The sequence below is a fragment of the Typha latifolia genome, chromosome 5, assembly GCF_019914945.1.
Source record: "Typha latifolia isolate L0001 chromosome 5, TyphaL0001v2, whole genome shotgun sequence".
NCBI lineage: Eukaryota > Viridiplantae > Streptophyta > Magnoliopsida > Poales > Typhaceae > Typha > Typha latifolia.
Window position 1 is genome coordinate 1,284,456 of NC_133090.1, and position 23,148 is coordinate 1,307,603.

The following is a 23,148-nucleotide window of genomic DNA, read 5'->3' on the forward strand; positions in this document are numbered from 1 at the left end:
GGGGCTTGGGGAGCGTTCGAACGCAGTATCCAGACAAAGGCTATTGATGTAGGCGTTTGAATGTAAATCTAAAGTCGAGAGCAAACTTGATGCAGGCGTTCGAATGGGGCCTTGATATTAGAATGCTAGTCTACATTTGCATTAGGCGCGTTTGAACGCGCCCCACGAGTGTTCAAATGCCCCGCGAAAATCCATAATTTGAACCGGCCTTATAAATAGAAATGTTAGTTTTTAGGGCTTGGTGTGGGCATTTTGCAATAGAGGAAAACTTGTAGGAGAGATCCACCATTGTTTAGAGTGAGATTAGAATTATAAACTCTTTGTATTTGATGATTTGCATAATGAATTGAAGATTGATCTATCGGTGGACGTAGGCACATTGTCGAACCACGTAAATCTTGTCTCTCTCCCTTTTCTCTTCATGGTTTGCATCTATTCGGTGTTCATATTTGTGATTAGCTTGAGCATTAAAAGTTCTCTATAACTAACATCTTGGATTTGGAGTTCTCATAATGATATTAATATTAGCTTTGCTAATATTTAATTTGCTCCAAATTATTGCTATTTCATTTGGATTTATTTGAGAGTGAAGGGTTTTGCTTGCGCTCCGCTCCACTCGTTCATTTAGGTATTTACACAACACTTTGCTCTTGTGCTATCTAAATCAATTCACCATTTAACCAGCATGTGATATATTATGATTTAACTTTTAAGGATGATATTGATAGTTTGACCATTTCGTAATTTAATTATGATGAGAAAATTCTAAGAAGAATTAAATGCTTGGATGAGTTTAAATGAAACGAAATCAGGAAAGAATAAATTTTAAATTGCTTGTTTTTAAATGAGAGGTGGAACTAAATGTTATCTCTATTAAGTCCACGAACACTAATCATGTATGACCACTAAGGTGGTCATCCAGTGACACGAGGATTAAATCTACTAAATTCTATTATTTTATTTTTATTCTGAATTTGAATTTGGATCTCTTCGTAGGCAACCCATCATGCCAATAATATTTTAAGATAAATTTATAAATAATATCTTGAGATGTACCGTGGGATATACATTAAAGCATCGAGATCATATACATCCTACGACTTAAATTATGTTGAATGAATGTAAAAAAAGCTATAAAATTTGAACCGATACAATAAAAAATTATGCGGACATTTGGCAACGTTTTTATTTTATCAAGCTCATAGGTTATAATGCTAATTAAAAATGCTGTATCCTTTTAGATATATATTAAATAATTTATTAATATTAGCCTTAATATATACGGAGAGAATTAAATTTATAGGCTTTGTTTGGTTTGAGACACTCTTAAATTGGTTCAGTAATTAAATATTTTTTTTTAATATTTAATTAAGTTTAGGCTTTAAAAAATAAAGATTAAAAAGTGAGACTAATTGGGAGCTAATCTCAAATCAAACAAGGCCATATAGATTTGATTATAAGTTAATAATTTATGGGATAGCAGGGAGCCGCAGTAGATTTGTCGGACCAAAAATCACAGTCCGTATGCACGCGACCACTCTCTTTGCTTCCCGGGCCCACCTCCACGCTTTTGACCCGAAGATTGCGCCAATTGGCGCGTGATTCCACCCAGATCCACCCGAACTCTCTCTCTCTCTCTCTCTCTCTCCCCTCTTGTTCCTCCAATCCCGATCCACGCGACAGGAAGCGCCATCTCGAGCTCCGGATCTCGCCGGCCTCTGTCTTCCTCGCTATCTCTCCTCTGGGCCCCGTCAAGGAAGACGACGCAAGGCGAATTCCCTCCCCTCCCGCTCAAAGATTTCTTCTTTCTTCAGTTCAAATTTGGTGGCGGGAGAGGGGGGAATTCGATCTCTCTCTCTCTCCTCTCTCTCCCGATTCCCTTTTCTTTTCTGGTTCCCTTTGTAAGAAAGATCAAATCGAGAGAGAGATAGATCTTGAGGAATGGAGGTTTCGGATAATTCGAAGGGACTTATCCTCGCCGTGGTATCGAGCGCGTTCATCGGGGCTAGCTTTATCCTAAAGAAGAAGGGACTCAAGCGAGCTGGGAATACCGGGACCCGCGCAGGTGCGAATGGAAATTGAAAAACCCTAGATCTCGGTTTACCTTTATTCTATCTCTTGGATCTTTCTCTTTTGTTTTCTTCTTTTCAATTTTCTACTTCTTCTACTAATGGTGCTGAGGTATGAGTAAAAGGATCGGTTATGTTACCAATTCTAGCGGTTTGAGGTCTTAATTAGTCACGACTGAGAAAGTCAAGAATGTATATGAATTCTTGGTGATCACTAAGCATATGATTGAGCCACATTGTTACGGTATTAATTTAGAGAAATGCAGTTAGTCGTAGTAATTTTTTCCAGCTCATTTAATCAAAACAGGGCTTGAGATTGACGAGTATTTAAACAACATAGTGGGGAATTTATGGACTTAAGCAGTTTACTAGAAACTATCACTAGACATTACGATGGGAATTCTGAAAGACAAGTGGTGTTTCAAGTGAGCATGACCTTGCAGAAGCAGTAATCTTGAGCACAATTCATATCGCAGAATTTCATAGGAATCAAGGTAACTACATGCTTGAAATAAGAGATATCAGGCTGACATTGAGATTTTTTTGGTTTGACAAGTGATTATTATAGCATGAGAAATTATGCTGATATTCCTTTGAACTCATCGTTTATGGACTTGTGGTGCATGTCTCTTGCCATAATTATTTAAAAACAATAATGTTGATAAAATGTTTCTAATTTCAAGTTTGATTTCCATAGAAAAAGGTATTTGCGTATGAGGACTTCAACTTTAAAGGTGTAACAGAAAAATTGTGCAATTTAGTGAATATCATTTGAAGGAAGGAACTATAGGGACAAAAGAGGCTAATATATATTACAAGTATCATATCAGTAAGTTAGAAATGCACCAACAATTAGAAATACATAAATTTGCATATTTTGACATGTGATTTTATGTGTCTGTCTTTGTGTGCGTGGACATGCACATTAATATATGGACAAGGTACAAAATGCTATTGAAAGAATCAAAGAAACATGAAAAACATGCAAAACTTTCTCCATTCTAGGATTAGGAGGTGGACAAACAATATGCATTATAAGCGTATTCACAATACTGGTACAGCTGATAGAGGATATTTGCATGTCATTGCATACTGGTACAGCTGTACATGATACAAATTATTCTGATCACTTTTTTCCTTCTTCCACATTGAACATTTTCATTCTCCTGTTTACCTTTTGTATTGTTACTTAAAATTTAATTTTCTTTTTAATTAGGTGTCGGAGGATACACGTACCTACTAGAACCACTATGGTGGGCTGGAATGATTACAAGTAAGCTACTTTTGCATAGTTGACAAGAAGATATATTCACGAGCTCCTTAACTAATGTATGTTCTGGTGTATCCTGACTAATAGTGCTGGTTGGTGAGGTGGCAAATTTTGTAGCTTATGTCTTTGCTCCAGCAGTTCTTGTGACTCCTCTTGGTGCATTGAGTATTATTGTCAGGTAAAATTGGAGAAGCATTTTGTTTCGTGCGGTCTAGACTTCCTATCATGACTTCTTTCTCATAATAGATTTTTATGACCATATATGTTTGCTTAACTGAACAGTGCTGTTTTAGCACACTTCATGCTGAAGGAACGATTACAGAAGCTTGGCATTCTTGGGTGTGTATCTTGCATAGTTGGTTCAGTTGTTATCGTTATACATGCACCTCAAGAGCAGACACCAAGCTCTGTAGAAGAAATTTGGAAGCTAGCCACTCAACCTGGTAAGATAATGAATTGTGGCTTTATAGATATGTTGGTTGTTGCATATTCTTTACTAACTTCAAATTACTTCTATATGTTGGCAGCATTTTTGGTATATGCAGGAATCACATTATCACTTGTAGTGGCACTGGTGTTACATTTTGAACCTCGATATGGACAGACAAACATCTTGATTTATCTAGGCATCTGCTCTTTAATGGGTTCATTAACGGTAAACAGCACAATGTTTTCCCTAAAAATACACGGTCACACTTGATTGTTGTACTTCTACAAGCATGGTTGAATATTCTGTTATTTGAGTAGTACAACCTCAATTTAAATTAATTTTCTTGGTGTCTCACAGGTAGTTAGCATAAAGGCCATTGGAGTTGCGATAAAACTTACTCTAGAAGGAATAAGTCAGGTTGCTTATCCCCAGACATGGCTTTTTGTCACTGTTGCTGTCATCTGTGTCGTCTCGCAATTGAATTACCTGAACAAGGTCTGTGCAGTAGCCTCTACTATCTGCCTCATCTTCTCCTCTTTGTAAATTCGTCTCTTAAATTATCTGGCCTGTCACCTGATTTTATAATTAAGATCAATATTATCTGAATCATTCAATTTGCCTGCCGATTTGAATTTAAGGGTCATATCTTTCGAACCATGTAGATGGAATTACTCAAAATATTTTGATTTTGTTAGTCTAGGCTTCTTCATAAAAAGTGAGAATACTCTTGATAATTAGATAGAGTGTCCTTTTCCCACTCTTTAATTAGAGAACTAACTTATTAATTGCTTGGGCCCAAGACCTGAACAAGATATTAAATAGGGAAGTTGCAAATAATAGCTGATATTGCACTGCATTGTATAGTATCTATTATTTAACAATCATTTAGGTGGTAATCCTGTACTCTCATATTCAAACTCTGCAAATCTCTTTGTTCTCTATTACATCAATGGCATTTTCATGGTTATGCTGTTTGTGAAATGCATTTTATGTGATTGCTGAGTTTTCTTTGGGCTGCTATCTTCTTACAAAGCTTCAAGACAGAAGAAACCCTTAGAATTAACTGATAGATGATCTGATACAGTTTGTGAAGCAATTCCATATGATCTGATCATTTGATGAATACCAGAAATTTCTGCAGTATGCTGAAACTTATCTTTCAGACTTTCACCTTCCTCAGGCACTGGATACCTTCAACACGGCAATTGTTTCCCCAATTTACTATGTCATGTTCACCACTCTTACAATAGTGGCAAGTGCCATAATGTTTAAGGTAGCCACCTATATACGTTCACATCTCTGTTTCTTATAAGTAATTTAAGTTATTTGATTAAAGTTTACATCTATCCATCTTCCTGTGGTTGTAGGATTGGTCTGGTCAAACCATAAGCAGTATAGCTTCTGAATTCTGTGGACTTATAACAATCCTTTCTGGGACAATCTTATTGCATATAGCTAGAGAACAAGAGGTAGCTTCTGCAGCAGGTAATCTTGATAAGCTTTTCTTTCTTTCTTTCTTTCTTTCTTATGAAGTATATAATTTGAAGTTTCTAAGCTATTGACTTCCAATTCTATACAGGTTCGATATCTTGGTACATCAGCATTGGTAGCGATGATCCAATAAAGAACATTGACGACGACTACTTTGTAACACTACGGAGTTCAGATTAATTCTACCTTCACCAAATGGATTATAAACATATCTCCAAAGGTTTAGAGCGCTGCAGGCAAATGAGAAGGAGGTCCCCTTTTGCTTATTCTTTTCCTTATATTTATTCACTTTTGTACATAAGTGTGTAAATTAGCGCACTGGGTCATTTCCAATGTCATATAAACCAAACGTATTTATCGTAATTATGATTCATTCTTACCTCTATCTATTGATGGTACTAAGGGTAAATAATAAATTACCCTTATGATTATGCTTGAAATCAAGTATAATTTATGAAAATTTTCTGCCAAACTGAAGGAAAAATATACTATTTAAAAAAAAAAAATCCTTAAAGGGATTATTCTTTTCTGCCAAAATAAAAATATCAGAATTGCCTTTCTTCTATTAAATTACTTATCATATTTTATTCCTCAAAATTACATCGAAATACTTTTTGCTCCCCCTTTTATCCTCTCTTACATAAAATTGCAGGTCTCAAATCCTAACTATTTTTAAATACATTTATTATATAATAAAATATCTCTATCATCTTAAAAAAATTAATAGAAAATTAATAGTTGTTCAAACAATAAGATAATTATTAGGGAATTAAGATCTACTGAACAAGAATATCACTTTCTGTGGGAAAATTGCTTTGTACCTAATAATAAATTTTTTTCGTAAATATCATTTTCCTTTTATATAGTATGATGCTACAGTAATGTGATGGCTCCTTTGCCAGCCATCTAGTATCACATTAACGTAAATCACAAGAAAAACAAAGAGGTACAAATAAAGGCGTGATATTTAATTTTAGGCATAATCATAAGGAGGTGATTTGTAATTTATCATAGTATTAACGGGGACTAATATTACGTCAACTACAAAATAACTCGAATTTGTTATTTTTTAGTAGTAATATTGAAGTGGATTTAAGAGAATTAGCGAGAATCCTGAGGTAAACACTAAACAATATTAGAAGTCCACCCACTCGCACTCGCTGATTCGACTTTCTGAATCACCAATAGAGATAATTACCGGGCGGGCTGGACTTTTCAGACCAACCTAACTTAATTATTTATTCACGGCCAATAGACTTAGTTGCCTAACTAAATTATAACATATGAACCTAATTATTTAGCTTATAGTCTATAAACTCTTTAATTATTAAAGAAAAAAATCCCCATTATGAGAATGGTTGGTCGATTAGACCTTGGGATTGTTTAGCTCACGAAGAAGTCCGAATCCGAATCCAAACCAAACAAGTATCGTTCGGGCCCATGCAGCAGTGAGCAGACCAACTATTAGATCCAACCAACCACGACGAGTCGACGACTCCCCCCGCTTCGTAAACCCAGCCTTCTCCTCGCGTCGGCCATGGCCTCCGATCCGCCTCTCGCTCCTCTCATCGCCGCGCAGCTCAGCTATCTCCTCTCCCATTCCCCTCTTCCCATCAAAGTACTCATCGCCATCACCGTCTCTCTTCTCCCTCCCCCTCGCCCTCTTCTCCCACAATTTTGAATCCGATTCTGTTTTCTTCGCAGGTCGATCAGATCTGGTCCGGTTGCAAGAACGGCCGCTACTCCGATCGATTCACTCTCCTCATCCCCTTCTGCCTCGATTACGTCAAGTGTAAGCGCTGACCTCATTCGACTTCTCCGAATTCCTGATTTGTTGTGCGAATTCTTCCGATGCCCATCTAATTGCAGGGGACGTGATCTATAACGCCCTATTCCCCTCGATCGCCCCAGATTTCGTGTTTGCGGCGGAGGAAGAGGGATTCAACCCTCTGTTCATCGTCTCCGGAGGCGGCGGCGACGGGGGAGGGGAGGAGGAGGGGCGGATGGTTAAGAGCTGTTTGGTAGATTGGGACAGCAAAGATCCCTCGAGGTTGCTGGCTCTCGTTCATGAGCTGAGGTGCGTGCTCTTTGAGATGCCGCAGCGTTGTCAAAGAAGCGAATTTGAGTTGCTGACTGATGCTTTGGTTGCAGGGAGTTGTACATGCATTACCAGAAGAAGCGAGTAGGGGAGCTTGACGACGCAAGATTAAAGTTTGAGATGAGCACCGCTCTTTCTAGGAAGGTAAAGCTCCCGTGCTTCTTTCATTGTTATAAGAAAGTGACCGTAAAGTAAAAGTTTTATGGTGATTTTGAAATGTGAAAATGTCTAGGATTTCCACTGATAATTGGATACGATTAAGGTAATAATGTTAGCTAGTCATTGATTATTTTGCCAAGTACAAGTAGAAAATAATTTGTTAAATTTGGCTAAACAAGAGGAAATTTTAGAGCATAATTTAATTAATTTGTAATTTCCTTGACAAGTGACGGTTTTGCAGATTGGGCCATTAGAAATAAGCATCCCTTAGCATTAACCATCTAAATGGCATCTCAGAAACATTGCTATATTATAATATGCACCAAAGTTTTCTCTTATATTCTGAATTTCTCAGTTTATTTCTGGTTCGTACAGATATTTTCTTTAACTTAACTCTGACAACTAATGAGAAATAGTATGCCTAACTTTCTTATATGCAACAGGGGATTGAAGTCGGTATGGTTTCGTTACCTGATAGAGTAAGCTCTTTGAAGGTCCAAGCTATCAATTTTTCTAATATAAAAAAATGCATTATCATTCTCTTTTTTTTGTGCTTCTACATTTGACTTACTTTTATATTCACATATAGCCAGAGGAGGTGAAATTTGCTGTACCTCTATTGGATCTGGACTTCAATAAAATGGTGCATGGTTGCCCTTGGAAGCATCAACAAAGTATACATTTACAGGTTTTCTCTTGGTCTAGTATGTTTAGCCGACACATTAGATATTCCATTTAGAGATGCAATGAAGTACTTATTTGAATTATTAAATTGAACTCACATATGCTACAGTAGATGCCCTAAATAGGTGTACTCAAGCTGTTCATATAGACAATGAGTTGCCACATAAATCCTGACAGAAAGTATGCCTCTATCTTTTGAGAAGGAATGGTTAGTTACAGCAGCAATAAATTGGTTCAATTTCCTTCACGATTTTCTTGAAAAATATCCAGAAGTTTGTCATCCAGTGTTTGCGTCTTGTTTTTAAGCTATGGATTTAGACATTCAGCTAGGATTTTGATATTGGCATTCCAGTTCAAAATTGCAAGTTGGAATTATTTAGACAATTTTGGGGAACACGGTCTTCATTCTACATTTGCCGCCTCTCTTCTCTCTTTGGTGAGAAAATCAATTGCTCACTTTGACAACTTCTCTCTTTTATGGTCCTCTTAATAAGTAAAGTTTTGAATGATATTTTATAAGTAGTAATAAGTTTCATTCTTTTGTGTTTTACTCAATCAAGTTCTTTACCTTACTCCTCTTCCTAGGTCTCAGTTTTAACCTTGCACCTCCGAGTTTAGATTGTGTAGCACTTAACTAATGGATAGATTTCATTCTAAGGAATCTCTATTTATGTTTATTCCATCCTTTGCAACATGACCAATTTAAAAATTTGCAATCTTATAATTAAATATGAGGCCCCCTTCTATGGAAATTTTCTATATTTCAACACCACCTAATGAAGGATTCCAAAATAGATTAGGAATAATCCTTCTGAAATAGGTTCTTTCACAATTTAGTAATTATTGGATGTCTTGATAGATTAATTTATTGATGAATGCATTCATCTAAATTATTTTTATATTTTGATTATTGCATCATGCAGGTTGTTTTTCCTGTTAGCAGAAGTTATTCCTCCATTCCTCCTGCCCCACGAATTAAATTAGTTTCAACTTCAGATCTGAAGGCACTATTCTCTATAGAAGATGTCAAACTCCCGTCATGGCTAGATGGGATGTAAGTCAATTTGATAAATAGCCTGATCAATGCTGTGTATTTCTTCTCTTTATATAAACATTTACTGCTCTCCCTTATGTGAGCTACTAATTCTAATACATAACTTTTTGGCTTTTTCCCCATTGGCTGATGTTTTGAAAATAATCATTTTCTCTATGCTGTGATTATATAAAGGTGCATGGCAGAGTATCTTCCAACTTTAGAAGATAATCTTAAAATGCAGGTCAGTTTATTTCTGTGTTTAAAAAAACAATAGCATCTGTAATGTCATTCATTGGTCCAAATAGAAAATTGAAAGCAATGATCTCCACTCATTCATTATAAATGTTAAAGTTATCTATATAGCTAATCTTCTAAATAACTTGTTGAACCATGTCAAAGGTTGTTGAGGCAGTTGCATCTATTGGTGCTAGAAGACGTTTTATCGAGGCTTTAGCTCCTCATTTTGGACGTCCTATAGAAGCTGATCCGGTCAGTCTTCGGAAATTCTGGTTTTAAAATTCTTGTCTATTTCCTCTATAATGACTATGATCAAATTCACACATCAGGTTTTCTGTCGGAGGGTCACGGTGCTTGCTGTCTCTGGGGTTTTTACTTTTCTGGTATGTCACACAACTTTCCACTTCCTTTATAATGCCCAACATTAATGGCATGTTGCCTTCTGGATTAGATAGATTAATGTGAAGGGCATAACAATATGTTAGTTGTTCATTTGACCTTTTCTGTCAAGTGTTTAGGTGGTAAGAGAGTGACAGTTAGGAACATATGACATAGTTACATGTCTTAATAGTATATGTGTATATGTAGTAGACATAGTTATAACTAATAAATGGGGAGACCAATTTCCCAGTTAATCTTATAAATCCTTTCTCGGTTACTCTGGCTCCCATTCAGAATTCAGAAGTTGATATGAGATTGTCAGCCTACATAGTGCAATGACTCTGGGCACTCAATCATGTCAGTGCAATGACTGACATGATGGATCTCTATAGACCTGATTTTGCTTTCTGTCACCATAACAGTGACCAAAATTCCTTGTAAAATCAGTGATTTTATATATATTAGTGAAATTTAAGTTAGAAGTTTCTCTCATGCTTCGACCATGGATTGCCCAGGCACAAAATAGAAATTGATAGAAAATCTTTAACCTACATGGCCAAACATGTCAGTGCAGTGACTGTCTTGTTGGAACTCCTTTCAGAATCTGCTACGTCTTTAAAAACGCTATTGCATGTTCATTCTCTCAATGTTACATAGGTCTATCGACATGGAATCATGTGAAACAAAACTTCTCAGTTGGTAATTCAGAATACAGACTGAAGTTTCAGCCGATCCCGAAATGGATCACTCCCACTCTGAAACAAGCCTTTTGATTGGTTTCAAGCCGGTTTCAGCTAGATCGGGCCAAAACCGACCTGAAACTTACTAGTGCTAATGGGTTGGATCGATCCAAAACCATATTAATCTCTCTCTCCCCTTTGGTTAGGGTTTTCTTTTTTCATCTCTCTCTTTCTCCTCACTATTGCAACTCTATCTTTGCTGCTACAGTAGCTGAGAGAGAGAGGGATGGGTGATTTTTTTCCTATTAATTTTTAGGATTTTTCTACATTTTATGACATTTTTAGATTTTTATATAATTTAAAAATAGTCCGATACTAAAACATCTGATTCGGCCGATAGATATTGTTTTTCCAAGCGATCGATTCTGAACCCAAAATTGATATTTAGAACCTTGGTTCAGAAAGAAGGAAAGAGTATATGGATTTTAAGGTCTAAAATTATTAGCTTATCCATACTTTTCTGTAAGATACTGCCTTCTGGTGGATTGTTTGTAACATTTATCTATTCTTTTGAAGTCATACAGTGACGAGTCCCTATTATTTCACATTGTGTGCTGAATGTTGCAATTTCAGGTTCACTTTTCAATTCCCGTTCAGTTCCCTAAGCTGCAACCTGTCTTGACACTGCAAAGTTCTCAGGTATCTGTGTTAATTTCTCACCGGTCAATTTTCCTTAGTTACATATACACATATTTGTCTAAGTTGACTAAGGAGAACATCTGAGAAGTATACCCATGTCTAGAAAAACTGTACATACATAGATGTTGAGAAAGATTGCATATACAGTGAGCTGACGGCAGGTAGTTAGGTCATTGCTGCTAGCTCCCAACATTATAATTTGTTCATTTTGCACATAGTGTAGAATTAAACTTGCCTGCACAAGTCCAAACAACTCTGAATAAAATGAAATAAGATCAGTCCTACATGATATCTTAAAGTCCCTTAATTCAACATTTATCTTTTCTTTTACTACAGAGAACCAATAGTTCGTTTATGCTTTCATGTGCAGCATTTCAATTCTCAAGGCACACCTGTTATGTCACCTCCTTTAAATGATTATCCATGGAGCCCTAGATGGGACCAATCGCAGATGGTTGAACGCATCTTGTAAGTGTCATGCCGGTTTCCTTTTGATTATTGCTTCGAAAAACCTTTAACTATGTTAAGATTGCAGCGAATTTCTGGTCGACGAGTGTTTGAATTTCAAAAAGTACTGCAACGATGCCATACCTCAGCAACAATAGCAAGACGCTCTACAGTACATTCCTTCAAGTTGTTTTGAACCATAGCCCGATTTTGGTGCCGATCATAGAAGGTCAATTGGAAAAAATTGAAAGTAGCCAGGACTAGTTAGTTTGGAGAATGGAAGCAGTTCTAAGATTGCAAGATGAGTGTAGCATATTGGTCCTGCTATTCCTTCAAATTTTAGCCAAAACCATAGCCATGGTTTCCAAGGGAATTGATTGCCCATCGAATCACGGTTATATTTCCCTGTTCATTCGTTTGTATAGTATTTGTATCCATGTCTCGAGAACTCTCTTCTTTTTTCTCTAGGGATAGTGCCGGTAGTTCTTCTTGTTCTGGCATTACGCCATTTTGAAAGTGGCAACTACTTGGAATGATAGCATTTATTTCCTTTCCCACCTCGTAAAACAATTGACGATCATAACTCCTGCGCAGGCTGTAAACTACCAGAGTAATTGCCATCATTTTAAGGATTTCCTGATGACTATTTGGAGTCTCGCAGATACTTTTCCGTGCATCTGCCTTGAAACGCTTGCTTTCTGTATGGATTTCTTTCAAATTTAATTGCTCGTTTAGATTTCATCAACTCATAAACACTCTTTGTTCTTAATTTTTATACACTCTTTTACCTTATTAACATTTTACTTTATAAAAAAATAACTTGACGGGCCTTAAAATTTGGAAAAATATACATGTAAATTACATCTTTGGAGATGCCATGGATTAAACATCTTAAACAACATCATTATAACCGGCCTTTCCAATAAATGCATTCACGCCATGTGTTAGTGCACGTTAATTAAACTGCGCTCTCTGGCTCACCGTAAACCACTCAAAACCCTAACCCTAACCCTAATTCTAACCCTCAGATAGCTATAAAAGCCACAAGGAGTGCTCCCCTTCTCCACCTTCTTTCCCAGAGTTGCCGCCGTTCTAAATCCTCATCCCTCTCTTAAAATAAGAAAGCTCTTAAATTTCCATAAGATTATTTTTTTTCTCCCTTTTATTATTCTAAAAGTTGTCTTCTTGTTTCCTTGTAATCTCTCTCTTTCTCTGATCTTATTTTTATATTTCTTATTATACTGCTATCTTTTGGGGGGTGTAATTGCTATGATGACGTTATTTGCAACAAAAGAAGCAGGCTTTATATTAAGCAAGCACTGTTGCTTATCTTCCATGACTCTGATGCATTCCTTCTCCCTTTCCCTTCACTTCTTTTTTTTCTTTTTCTTTTTCTTTTATGTTAATTCTATAGACTTTATACTATTACCACAACTTTTTTGAGATAATTTTGATCCTTAGTTCGTATTTGGTAGAATAAGAATGATTTTTATATTAGTTTTTTCTTTAGTTCGATGTCAATTCAGTACTTTATATTTAAAAACAAAATATAATTATTATTTTACCTTTAAAACGATTTCACTTTAATTATAAATAAGTGGAGGTATTTACCAATCGATTTTAAATTAACTCCTTTCATTTAAATACTTAATCATGGTCCGATCAAATAATACTCATTAGTCAACTGTTAGTTAAAAATGATAAAAAGAACTTAAATCGTATCAAATAAATTTATGTTTCAAAATTCTATATTATTCAATTCAATACTTTACCAGAAAACCCCCTGGAAAAAAAAATAAGAAAGGGAATAATGGAAGATGGCAAATTTTAACTCCCACAACTAATTTATTCATCGTTCGATTTGCCAAAAAACTATTTAATAAAAGTAAAAAATAAAGAGCCATGAATATAAATATATTTATATTTTTCCAGTTCATAGCTAGTAGTATCTAGCTCAAAGAATACCAGTAAACTTTCAAATCCTTTTATCTAGACAATAAATTAAATAGTGGTTCATTACTCAAAAATTTTCTAGACGTATCTGAAATCGTATCAATATTCGAGTAGTTCATTCAACTACAAATATTTGTTTTAAGATAATATTTAACTAAATATCTATATCTCAATCTTAATTTGAAATATTATGAAAAATAGTGAACATAAAAAAGATTACTTCGGTACATCATGGAGAAAAGAACAAAAATACCAGGAGAAAAGAACAATGGAGGAAAGAACAAAAATAAGGATATGATTTTACTATTATCTAATCTGTATTCTGTTCATTTATGGATTCTAGTTTAAACAAACATACACAGAATGATTAGATTACAAAGATCAAATGAAATCTAGTCTGGCAGCAGATAAATAAACTTTGCCATTAACTACATATTTACTTCCGTCGTATCGAGGGCTATCGAATATTTCATAATCTAGATATAGAAAATTATTTGATGATTTAGTTTGGTTGATGACTCCATAGTGTACGATAGTTCGAAGCAATAGTTTGACGAAGAAGTATAAAATTTAAAACCTAAGTATAAAAAAAATGAAGCTCATTTGCTCTCACCATTCAAATTCTAACCTAACTAATATTCACTATTATTATTATTATCCCAAATCTCCTATTGCGATCGGTTGTAGATTTTTTGTTCAGCCGTCTTGCTCAGCTCGACGACACGTGTCATCCGTTACGGTACCCAAAGCAAGAGACAGAATTAACCCATCTCACTCCCCTCTCGGTATCACCCACTCGCCCCCCACTCCCTCCTCTTCTTGAATATTTAGGAAATAATTAGAGGGCTAAAATAGAAAAAAAAAAAGGCCCCAAGACCTATCTCCATCTTCGCGACACGTGGCGCGTCCTCAGGCGTGCGCCGTGGGTTTTCCCTTATAACCTCAACAAGTCTCCTCTCCCCTTCCTCTCTCTCCAATCCCCACTTCCTCCCTCTCTCTCTCTCTAACCCTCACCATCTGCACTAGTATTCTTCTCTCTCCACCGCCGCTGCCGCCGTGTATAATGATGACTTCGTATCCTAGTGGCTGCGCAGCCGCCATATTCTCTCCGGTGGAGCTGGAGGTGGCCGAGGTGCTGAGCAACTTATTACCCTCCTTCGTCCTCGAATCGGATCACCGCCCCGCCCTCGGGAACCTCCGGTGGGGCGCTCGCCGGCGGAGATTCCTAACCCCCGACCAAACCCCTCCTCCTCCTCCTCCCCCCTCCCCCTTCTGTCTCTCCTCCCCTCGAGGAGGAGCACAACAAGGACGGATCCACCCCCCACGGTGGTAACCCTACCGCCGGCACCTCCAGCCCCGCGACGCCACTCTCCTTCCCCCCTAGCGGTAGCGAGGAGCCCGACCTCCGCCCGCCGCCGAAGCTGACCGCCAAGCGCCACAAGGAGGTAACATCACCTTAGTATACCCCCATCCCCTCCTTCCCTCTTTTCTACTCTCGGTCTCTCTTTCTTGATCTCTTCGCTATCGTTGTTGCTGAGCAGTGGGTCAAAGATCACCAGGACTTGGTCGTTTCGTTATCTGACCAAAAAGCCAATCTCCTGCGGGTGTGTCTTCTTCCCTTTTGCTTTTAACCCCCTCGTTAAATCACTCTTCTGTTTTCCCTTTAACCTTTTACCCTCTGCTGACATTAATATTCCAGCAAATCGAGGAATACCGAAGCAACCGCGAGCGATTGCGAGCGATTAATTCCTTCCTAAAACAACAACGATCCAAGGTAATAATAATAATAATAATTATTATTATTAATCCATTTTCTTTTCGGTTCTTTTTTTTTTGGGAGAGGATTGGGATTTATTTACCTGAGAGAGCCTTTGTTATAGTCGGCGGTGGAGCCTGGGGGAGGGCGGTGGGGCCCGTCGGTGGAGCTGCGGATCGGGCCGTCGGCGGTGGATCGGACGGCTGGGAGGGTGGAGTTCGATTTGAACTCGAGCCCGGAGGAGGAGGAGGAGGAGGATCCGGTGTGGGACTGGGAACAACAGAGCGCGTACAAGGCTGCCATGTCAGCCCAGGCGAGGAAGAGGAGGTTGGAGATCCAAAGGGAGAAGAGTGCCGCCGCGGGTTCACTATTCCATAGCCATAAGTTCCCATCTACAGCTCACAAGATGCCACGTCTCACTAGTACCAGTAGTAGTAGATGATAGGGTTCTTATTGTTTTAAATTTCTTCTTTCTTTTTTAAAATTTATTATTTTCTCTTTTTCCCACTTAATATTTAGTTTTTTCTTTTATTTTTTGTGCCGGAATATTACTCAGCATAGTAGTAGTAATATTAGTAGTATGGAGTATAATGTCAAATTGGCAATTGTAAGATATATTAGTTTGATAACATATGGAAGTGAAGTGGTCCTCTAAATTTTGGATGGGGGGGTTGGGGCCTTGTGGGGGAGTATCTGACAAAGCGACAACTGGAGGGGGCATGGGGTTGGGTAGTTTGGGAGTTGTTATCCATTTAGGATACTTCCTATAATAATAGTAGCAAACCCACTGGGCACTGGGCACTGGGCACTGGGCACTGGGCTTGATCGATCGATCGATCGGTCGACCGATCGATTTAAATAAACTATTGGAGTGTAATCCAATCCTCTAGTCTCTAGATAGATAAAAAGGATGGTAAGAATGATGCTTTTCCAGTTGGAACGTGAAGGGAGATGTCTTTATTTACTTTTTATCAGGTATGTCAGGTTCACTAGGGTAATTATTGACTTCTTCTTTCTACATATTTTGAGTCTGATTTATTGAGATTACCAATTCATCTACTACTCTACTCTACTTTTCTTCTTTCGCTTGTACTATTTTGTGAACTTTTCATTATTATTATTATTATTATTATTACTCTGGTGGTTAGTTAATACAAAGTTTATTTCTTTTTTCCATTTAGAAAATGGGGGAAGAAAAAAATAGAGGAAGAGAGAAGGGTTAAAAAAGAAAAGAAAAGATAGAGAGGGAGTTATCTGTAATAATACTAACATGCTGGCGGTGATTTGCAAAAGGTTAAAATCCCAGCTTATTTCCACTACTTTTTACGTGAAAAGTAAACATCTCAAAAAGTTAAACGGATCCGATTCCAATATCGACGGTGCATTCCCAGGTCCGATGTGCCTCCTTGAATCATCCTCGCCGTGGTTTTGGTCCTAAAATTATATATGACTCATTTCATAGTCTTTTGACTGCTCTCGGTCTCTGACGTGGCAGTTCGACAGCCCACAACAAGATGGGTGAAACCATGCCCATGGCGAACCGTGCGTGAGCTGTCCCAATGAGATCTTGTAAGTCAAATTATTGACTGCAAGAGCTGGGCGACCAGATAATTCTCATTTTAGATCCTCGTGTCTCATCAAAGATAATATATATAAATTATCAAGAGTTACTTTATGATCAATTTTTTTTTTTTTCGGGTATGTTTTAGTTATTAGAAAGTAAAATTTTAGTAAAATAACTTCTATTTTAGTTATTATTTTCTTTTCTCACTTTCTAACAAATAAATATAAAACAACCTCGGGCTTATATTTCGCAAAAAGAAAAAGAAAAAAACCAGGATAAACAGCAGTCTTCCTTAAAAAATTGAATCTTCCTAATTTCTTTTTTTTTTTAATTTCTTTTAACAAAAGTAATTCAGGAAAAGGTGACAATGGAGGCTGCAAGTTAGAAACTAAAGCTATGTGAAAGCAACTGGCACTTCCAGATCTTCATCTTTTGCTTGGTTATCATGTTGTTATGGAAACCCTAAAAAGACAGACATGCTGAAGCACCTGAAATCTATTTCTTTTTCTTTGACTTGCTTGAGATAGCATAAAAAGAAGAACATCTTACAGTTTTCAGGAGTACAGAAGAAAACTTAAGCAAACACAAAGAACAAAAAGGGTCATCAATCTTGAGTGCTTACCTGTGCCTGTAACCATTCATCCAAATTAGCATCAGCCGTTCCAGTGCCTAATTCCACCTTTGGTGCCTTTTTATTTTTTTTGTTTTCTAAGTAAAAAAACACCAACTATATCAACTCCAATTTAGCATCAGAGGATTCAGTATTTCACTAGATGGTGAGGGAGCAAGTATAGTTTTGAACTACTTTATGATTGAACTCGCAGATAAAAAGTACTAAAGATAAAGGCTTCTTCTGCATATGCATTGCATTTCTTTGTGTTTCATTATAGATCAAATATAAGACTTAATAATATATGATATCATTAAAAAAGTAGAGGAAGTTTACTTTGAAAACTGTTGCATTTGACCATAAGCCCATGGTTCAAAAACACCAACTATATCAACTCCAAGAGTAACAAGGAAGACAGACTCAATGCTGAGAAAACCCCCAAGCCTCAACAACTTCAAAGGTACCATCATAAAAAACAATCTGGTATGGATACTGACCAATATCATAAACAATGGAGTCTAAATCAGAAGAGCCAAGTTGCAGAGAATAACACATTACTAGATTAACATCAACTCTCATCATTTTGCTATATGACATACCTATCCACAGGTCATCAGATTAAAAATACTTGCTTACAGCAAACTTACAGGGAAATGCTGCTTGGGCAGAGAATGGGGCTGATGCATTGTAGAATGTCTGACAAACATTGGAGGAAAAGAAAATACTTACAATTTATAATATACAAACCAGAAAAACAACATGTCCCTTTCAGAAAAAAAATTTCCATAGCTTTCTTTTTCAGAATTCTCTTGTCAGATTAATTAAAGCATGTGTCACTACAGGATTCACTTGGTCAATGCAAGAAACAACCATCTAAATCATATGAGTAAGCCCCAGTGAGAATGAACAATGATATGGTTTGCAAATCGGATGTTAGATAAAACAAAATATGTTTCTCTGCAAATAACTAGGCGTTATTCTCCAGCCACAATTCATTCATATGTAATTGGTATAAGTGCATAAAAATCAATTAATTGCTGATAAATCACTCGCATCTCTCTACTTCTCATCGAAAAATAAGCTCGCAGATCTAGAATGGATTAATAGAAAACAGAAAAGGGAAGACAAATTAACCCCATTATGTGCCCCCAACCAATAGTTTACCACTGCATTCAGAAAAGCATCAGATAGATGATTCAAGGCAAGTCAAATAAATTAATAAATTAATTAAATTTAGGAGTAATACTTACATTTGGCTGAATATTTTCGGGAAAACTAAAATTTAGCTAGTGAACATATAACTATATCAAAAGGGACTGTAAGCAGTCTATAAAATTAAGTTAAAGCTGTATATATAAATTAACATTCTAACTTCTCCCATCATACAGCATTAAATATGATCAGAATTATAAGAAGCTGAACAAAAATCTACTAAACCAAATTGCAGGGTTCCTATATTTTCTCAGAGATCCTTTTAATTTCTTGTTCACATGCTCATCCTTGACTAAAATTTCCAACTTCCAAAGTAAGCAACCATTCCAAACTCAAAGCATACATGAACTCGTAAGATTTTACTCCAGAGTCATTCTCGATATGACATCCATGAGATGCAAATGGTCGATCGCGCTTAAACGAAACTAAATCGCTCTAGCAAGAGAAAGATCCATCTCGACTCAAACAATAAAGAAGCAGATGAGATCAACAGGGGACGTACAAGGTTAGGAGATCAAAAGGTAAATACCTCGTAAGAGCGGAGAGGAGAGGAAGACGAGAGCGACGGAGACGGGAGATCTCCGTTGATCGAAGAGGCGATTGGTTCCGAACTTCCGATAGAGCGGGCGAAGACCGAAATCGACAACAGTAGAAGTCGGCAACCAGTTCGCTAAAGTAACGATTTTACTTCTAATTTTGTTATTGCCGACAAGAATCATAGTACGGTGCCATAAAATAATTTAATTTTTTTTTAAATTTTGATTTTGTAGGATCATTCTATTTTTCACTTTGAAGAACCAACTAAATCTGGTTATATTTCACCGGATTTATATTGTTGTGTGAACGAATTCTTTGTTTATCATTTGTGGATTTGATAGATAGTGAAAAATAGTTTGGAGCAAAGGGTAAAAAAAATTAGATGATGTTGTGATATTAAAAAGATTTTAATTTTTTGAGCAAATGACAGGAAAAAAAGGAATATTTTTGACAAAAAGAAAAGGACCTAATTTTATCAAAATATGCTTTGGTGTAGAAAGAAGTATAAAAATGTGAAAAATATATCAGATGACAAAAATAAATCATCTACAAACACTTGCTTATATATAGGGAATAGCGGAATCACAAGGTTACTCGTACATTTTGGCTCGGGTGTATCAATCGAATGCATCTGATAACTTCAATAACATTCAAAGAGAAATATGAGATTGTATATTTTAAGCAAAAATCATCAGAGTGCATTGACGTATATTCCCCGGTATGTCTAGACCTACACATCACTATGCTTGAGGATATGCGATATATAAGCATTTTCAAGGAGAGAGCAGTAGAAACATTTTAATCCAAATTAGACTCAGAGAGATGAAAAAAATAACATCATCTAGTTCTTCGCCTTTCTAAGAGAGTTTTTGTCCTAAAAGTGACTAAAGGATGTCTATGTCTCCACGAAGCTCGACGATTGCAATGACTTTATTAAGAGCTGTCACTCCTGCCTATTCTCTGAAGTAGAAACCTCAGTGCTGCACATTGGACACACCTGCACCAAATCAAGGTTTTCCTCACTGTCAGTCCGAGCGAAATAAAGAATATCTGTGCCTGAGTATAATGTTTCTTAACAGTCCATTAAATATATATGCACCATAGTATTTATTTACTCAGACAAGAAACTGTTCATACTATCTGTTGAAAGGATAAGGATGAAGGAAAAAATTCCCTTTCACCTTGAACTAATCTCATAGCTCTCCAATTCGACCCTAAAAAGAAAACAACTTTCTAACCTCATTTCCTTCTTCTACCAAAACAATTTTGTCTATTTTATTGGCAGAGTCTTAATTGGAGCAAATGAAGCTGATCCCTATCCTTGGACCACATTGAGAAATCATGTTTGAAAAGAACTCCATAGGTCCATTTGATGGCACTTTTGACATATGGACATTGAAATCTCACAAAAAGTCTAACTTCACAAAGAGAGTAGTGAATCCTAGCAATTGAGATTGTCCCATAAATCAATTTCCTCTAGACGCAACCCATAACAAAGGAAAGTAAATCAACCAAAACAATTACCTTGTTTATTTGAAGCCACTTGTTTATACATTCAGAGTGGTATGTATGCTTGCATGAAAGCACAACCAAGGATTCACCTTCCTCATATTCTACCCGGCAAATAACACACCTGCGATATCAACTAACACGATCAGGATATGCAAACACTTTGGAATTGTAACCCCAGAAGACATGTGAACATACTGATCAGTGTTCCCATCCTGCACATTTTGTGCCTTGTAATGTATGGAAGGCAAAGACGCAATTGTATCAGCGGAAAGGCCTCTGGTCTCAGTACCGATTATTTCACCCAATGCAACCAACTCCTGATATGATAGAAGCATTCTCATAAAACTAGTATCTCAGAATCTTCTTGCAAAATATAATGCAATAAAAAAAATCATACTACCTCATATGAATACTCATCTGGATCAACCTCTTGCCATGCATCCTGAAATTTGTCAGAATATCAAAGGTCAAGTAAATTAGCTACTCAGATGTAGGCCAACTCGTAATTACAACACAAACCAGTAATGCTAACTAATTGTTTACTAATATTTTGCTGAAAAGTAGTAGAAAATAGTAGTTTATCGTGTAAGTTACTCATCTCATCTGTGCGCTGTGCCTTTGTTGACTCCATAAAGGGAAACTAATAGTCAATAATTTTCACAAATTGCATGTCCTACATGAATCTAAGGATATCCAGGAACGTGAATAACGCAGGAAAAACGAGAAGCACCTTTCCAGGAAACTATTGGTGTGAAACTACATGGAAATTTTATAGAGTTTAACCGTAAAACACAGCGAGTAAGAGAATCACTGGCCTGGGAGTTACCGCCATTCTCCTCGTGATCCACCACCCGCCCTAAATACAAGATCAACCAAGATCTTAGAACACCAAAATCCAGTAATTCAAACGGAATAAAAAAATAGAACTAAAAAAATTTAAGTAAGATCCAACTCACAATCATTGAGCCCCGCAAGTGCCATCAACCGAACGGCCACTTCGAGCTCCTCCTCATCCTGAAGCGCCCTCGCAAACGCCTCATCGTCGTCGAATCCGCCCTGATCAAAATTATGATGGTTAGCATCGAACGCGTCGTCGCCGTAATCGCTTCCTTCGATACTCCCGCCTTCGTCGATCGGATGGTGATGATCAAATCCATCGTACTCATAGCTTGCCGCCTCGGAGCTCCCGTAGTCGCTGCCCTCGCCACCGTTCATCCGCAGCATCATGTACGCCCTCTCCTGAACCAATTCAAACAGTAAAAACTGACCGCGATTTTTACGACATGGATCCAAAGATCGAAGGGAGAGAACGGCGAACGAGATCACTTGCCTGTTCCTGGAGGGCTCTCGCAAGGGCGAGGTCGGCGTCGACCTGGCTCAGAGCGGTGAACGGCGTTCTAGACAGCGCCGCCGGCGCTCCGGAGGATGCGGCGGCTTCTTCTACTGCCGTCATGTTAGGGTTAGGGTTTTCGTCGCCAGGCTTATCTCCGGCGCCGCTTTCCTTCGCGTTCTCCATCGGCGAGAGAAGAGAGAAGTGAAAGAGATTAAAAATAAAGAACTGAGTCGCAATTTGAACTCCTCTTAAGAAGGAATTATAGCCGAAGGGAATAGAGATGCTTAAATAAATACACATAAAAGATCATCTCCGATACTGATTTGGCTTCTTAATGACTTAAACCAATCAAAAGACGTCAAGTACTCCGTTGTAGCAAGTTTATGCATTAGAGACTTCAGAACATCACCTGCTCAGAGGAACAGTATAATTAAACCGCTACTGCGGGCATTAGACAGAAGGGACCATGTAACATTATTCTCTAATAGCCAATAAAAATCGAGAAAAAGTTTAAGACAACGTTGCCGGCGGAGAACGTAGTCCATACTCGGTAGCTAACATTGATAGTGGTGTTATTGTAAGCAGTGCCCACGAGTAATATGCATGTTTTATTCGTGTTAATATAAGTTACCAGCCGAGTAGTGTTATTGAGTCATGCTATCGAATCACTAAATTATTTTATTTTTTCTATAATATTATTTAAGATTAGAGTCTAACTTATAAAACTCATTGATCTCGAAGAAGTATACTTATCAACTCTACTAGAGTTGATTAATGTCAATATAACTTTATTGATAAATAATAGGAAAATTTATAAACTAAGGGCATCTTCGGAGCCCTCCATTGGGGATTTAACGGTTAAGATCTTTGAAGTATAATAAAAATATAAAAATAAATAAATAATAATTAGGTGTTGAAACCAACCAACTTTGCTCATGACTTCATGAATTCAACTCTAACCCCAAACAATATTGTGGAAAAATTATTTGG

General features: G+C 37.1%; 3 protein-coding genes and 1 long non-coding RNA gene across 7 annotated transcripts; 2 read left to right on the forward strand and 2 right to left on the reverse strand.

The window, feature by feature from the left end:
* The first annotated feature begins 1,591 nt into the window (after positions 1–1,591).
* LOC140788732 (probable magnesium transporter NIPA6) lies at positions 1,592–5,645 on the forward strand. The gene is made up of 9 exons (XM_073138137.1): positions 1,592–2,065; positions 3,286–3,342; positions 3,427–3,517; positions 3,622–3,782; positions 3,867–3,994; positions 4,127–4,264; positions 4,950–5,042; positions 5,137–5,254; positions 5,349–5,645. The coding sequence occupies exons 1-9, from the start codon at positions 1,942–1,944 to the stop codon at positions 5,438–5,440; spliced, it is 1,002 nt and encodes a 333-aa protein (XP_072994238.1). The 5' UTR covers positions 1,592–1,941; the 3' UTR covers positions 5,441–5,645.
* A 1,039-nt stretch (positions 5,646–6,684) lies between these two features.
* On the forward strand, positions 6,685–12,345 carry LOC140789515 (uncharacterized). 4 transcript variants are annotated; one of them, XM_073139239.1, is made up of 13 exons: positions 6,685–6,878; positions 6,965–7,052; positions 7,172–7,337; positions 7,412–7,502; positions 7,961–7,996; positions 8,107–8,205; positions 9,125–9,255; positions 9,430–9,478; positions 9,637–9,726; positions 9,804–9,857; positions 11,169–11,234; positions 11,605–11,702; positions 11,770–12,345. In XM_073139239.1, the coding sequence occupies exons 1-13, from the start codon at positions 6,798–6,800 to the stop codon at positions 11,837–11,839; spliced, it is 1,119 nt and encodes a 372-aa protein (XP_072995340.1). In that variant the 5' UTR covers positions 6,685–6,797; the 3' UTR covers positions 11,840–12,345. The 4 variants fall into 4 exon arrangements, with proteins under 4 accessions (XP_072995340.1, XP_072995339.1, XP_072995337.1 ...); XM_073139238.1 differs by having other exon boundaries at positions 6,701–6,878; positions 7,961–8,011; XM_073139236.1 differs by having other exon boundaries at positions 6,702–6,878; positions 7,130–7,337; positions 7,961–8,011.
* Positions 12,346–17,448: 5,103 nt separating this feature from the next.
* On the reverse strand, positions 17,449–19,428 carry LOC140789308 (uncharacterized). Its single transcript, XR_012109148.1, has 2 exons — positions 19,306–19,428; positions 17,449–18,260 (listed from the first exon to the last, which is right to left on the reverse strand). It is a non-coding gene; the product is annotated as an uncharacterized lncRNA (long non-coding RNA).
* Positions 19,429–19,962: 534 nt separating this feature from the next.
* Positions 19,963–22,467, reverse strand: LOC140787978 (E3 ubiquitin ligase BIG BROTHER-related-like). Its single transcript, XM_073137038.1, has 7 exons — positions 22,156–22,467; positions 21,782–22,064; positions 21,641–21,681; positions 21,226–21,267; positions 21,021–21,142; positions 20,838–20,946; positions 19,963–20,310 (listed from the first exon to the last, which is right to left on the reverse strand). Exons 1-7 carry the CDS (start codon positions 22,456–22,458, stop codon positions 20,257–20,259), a joined length of 954 nt encoding a protein of 317 aa, XP_072993139.1. The 5' UTR covers positions 22,459–22,467; the 3' UTR covers positions 19,963–20,256.
* Between the last annotated feature and the right edge of the window lie 681 nt (positions 22,468–23,148).

Coding starts and splice junctions, on each gene's coding strand:
- LOC140789515 (XM_073139236.1), top strand. CDS start 6,798: ATGGCCTCCGATCCGCCTCTCGCTCCTCTCATCGCCGCGCAGCTCAGC. Junction 6,879..6,964: donor ATTCCCCTCTTCCCATCAAA/GTACTCATCGCC, acceptor TTTTCTTCGCAG/GTCGATCAGATCTGGTCCGG. Junction 7,053..7,129: donor CTGCCTCGATTACGTCAAGT/GTAAGCGCTGAC, acceptor ATCTAATTGCAG/GGGACGTGATCTATAACGCC.
- LOC140788732 (XM_073138137.1), top strand. CDS start 1,942: ATGGAGGTTTCGGATAATTCGAAGGGACTTATCCTCGCCGTGGTATCG. Junction 2,066..3,285: donor GAATACCGGGACCCGCGCAG/GTGCGAATGGAA, acceptor CTTTTTAATTAG/GTGTCGGAGGATACACGTAC. Junction 5,255..5,348: donor AGAGGTAGCTTCTGCAGCAG/GTAATCTTGATA, acceptor AATTCTATACAG/GTTCGATATCTTGGTACATC.
- LOC140787978 (XM_073137038.1), bottom strand. CDS start 22,458: ATGTGTATTTATTTAAGCATCTCTATTCCCTTCGGCTATAATTCCTTC. Junction 21,682..21,781: donor ACTTGCGGGGCTCAATGATT/GTGAGTTGGATC, acceptor TCTTGTATTTAG/GGCGGGTGGTGGATCACGAG. Junction 21,143..21,225: donor CAGATGAGTATTCATATGAG/GTAGTATGATTT, acceptor CTATCATATCAG/GAGTTGGTTGCATTGGGTGA.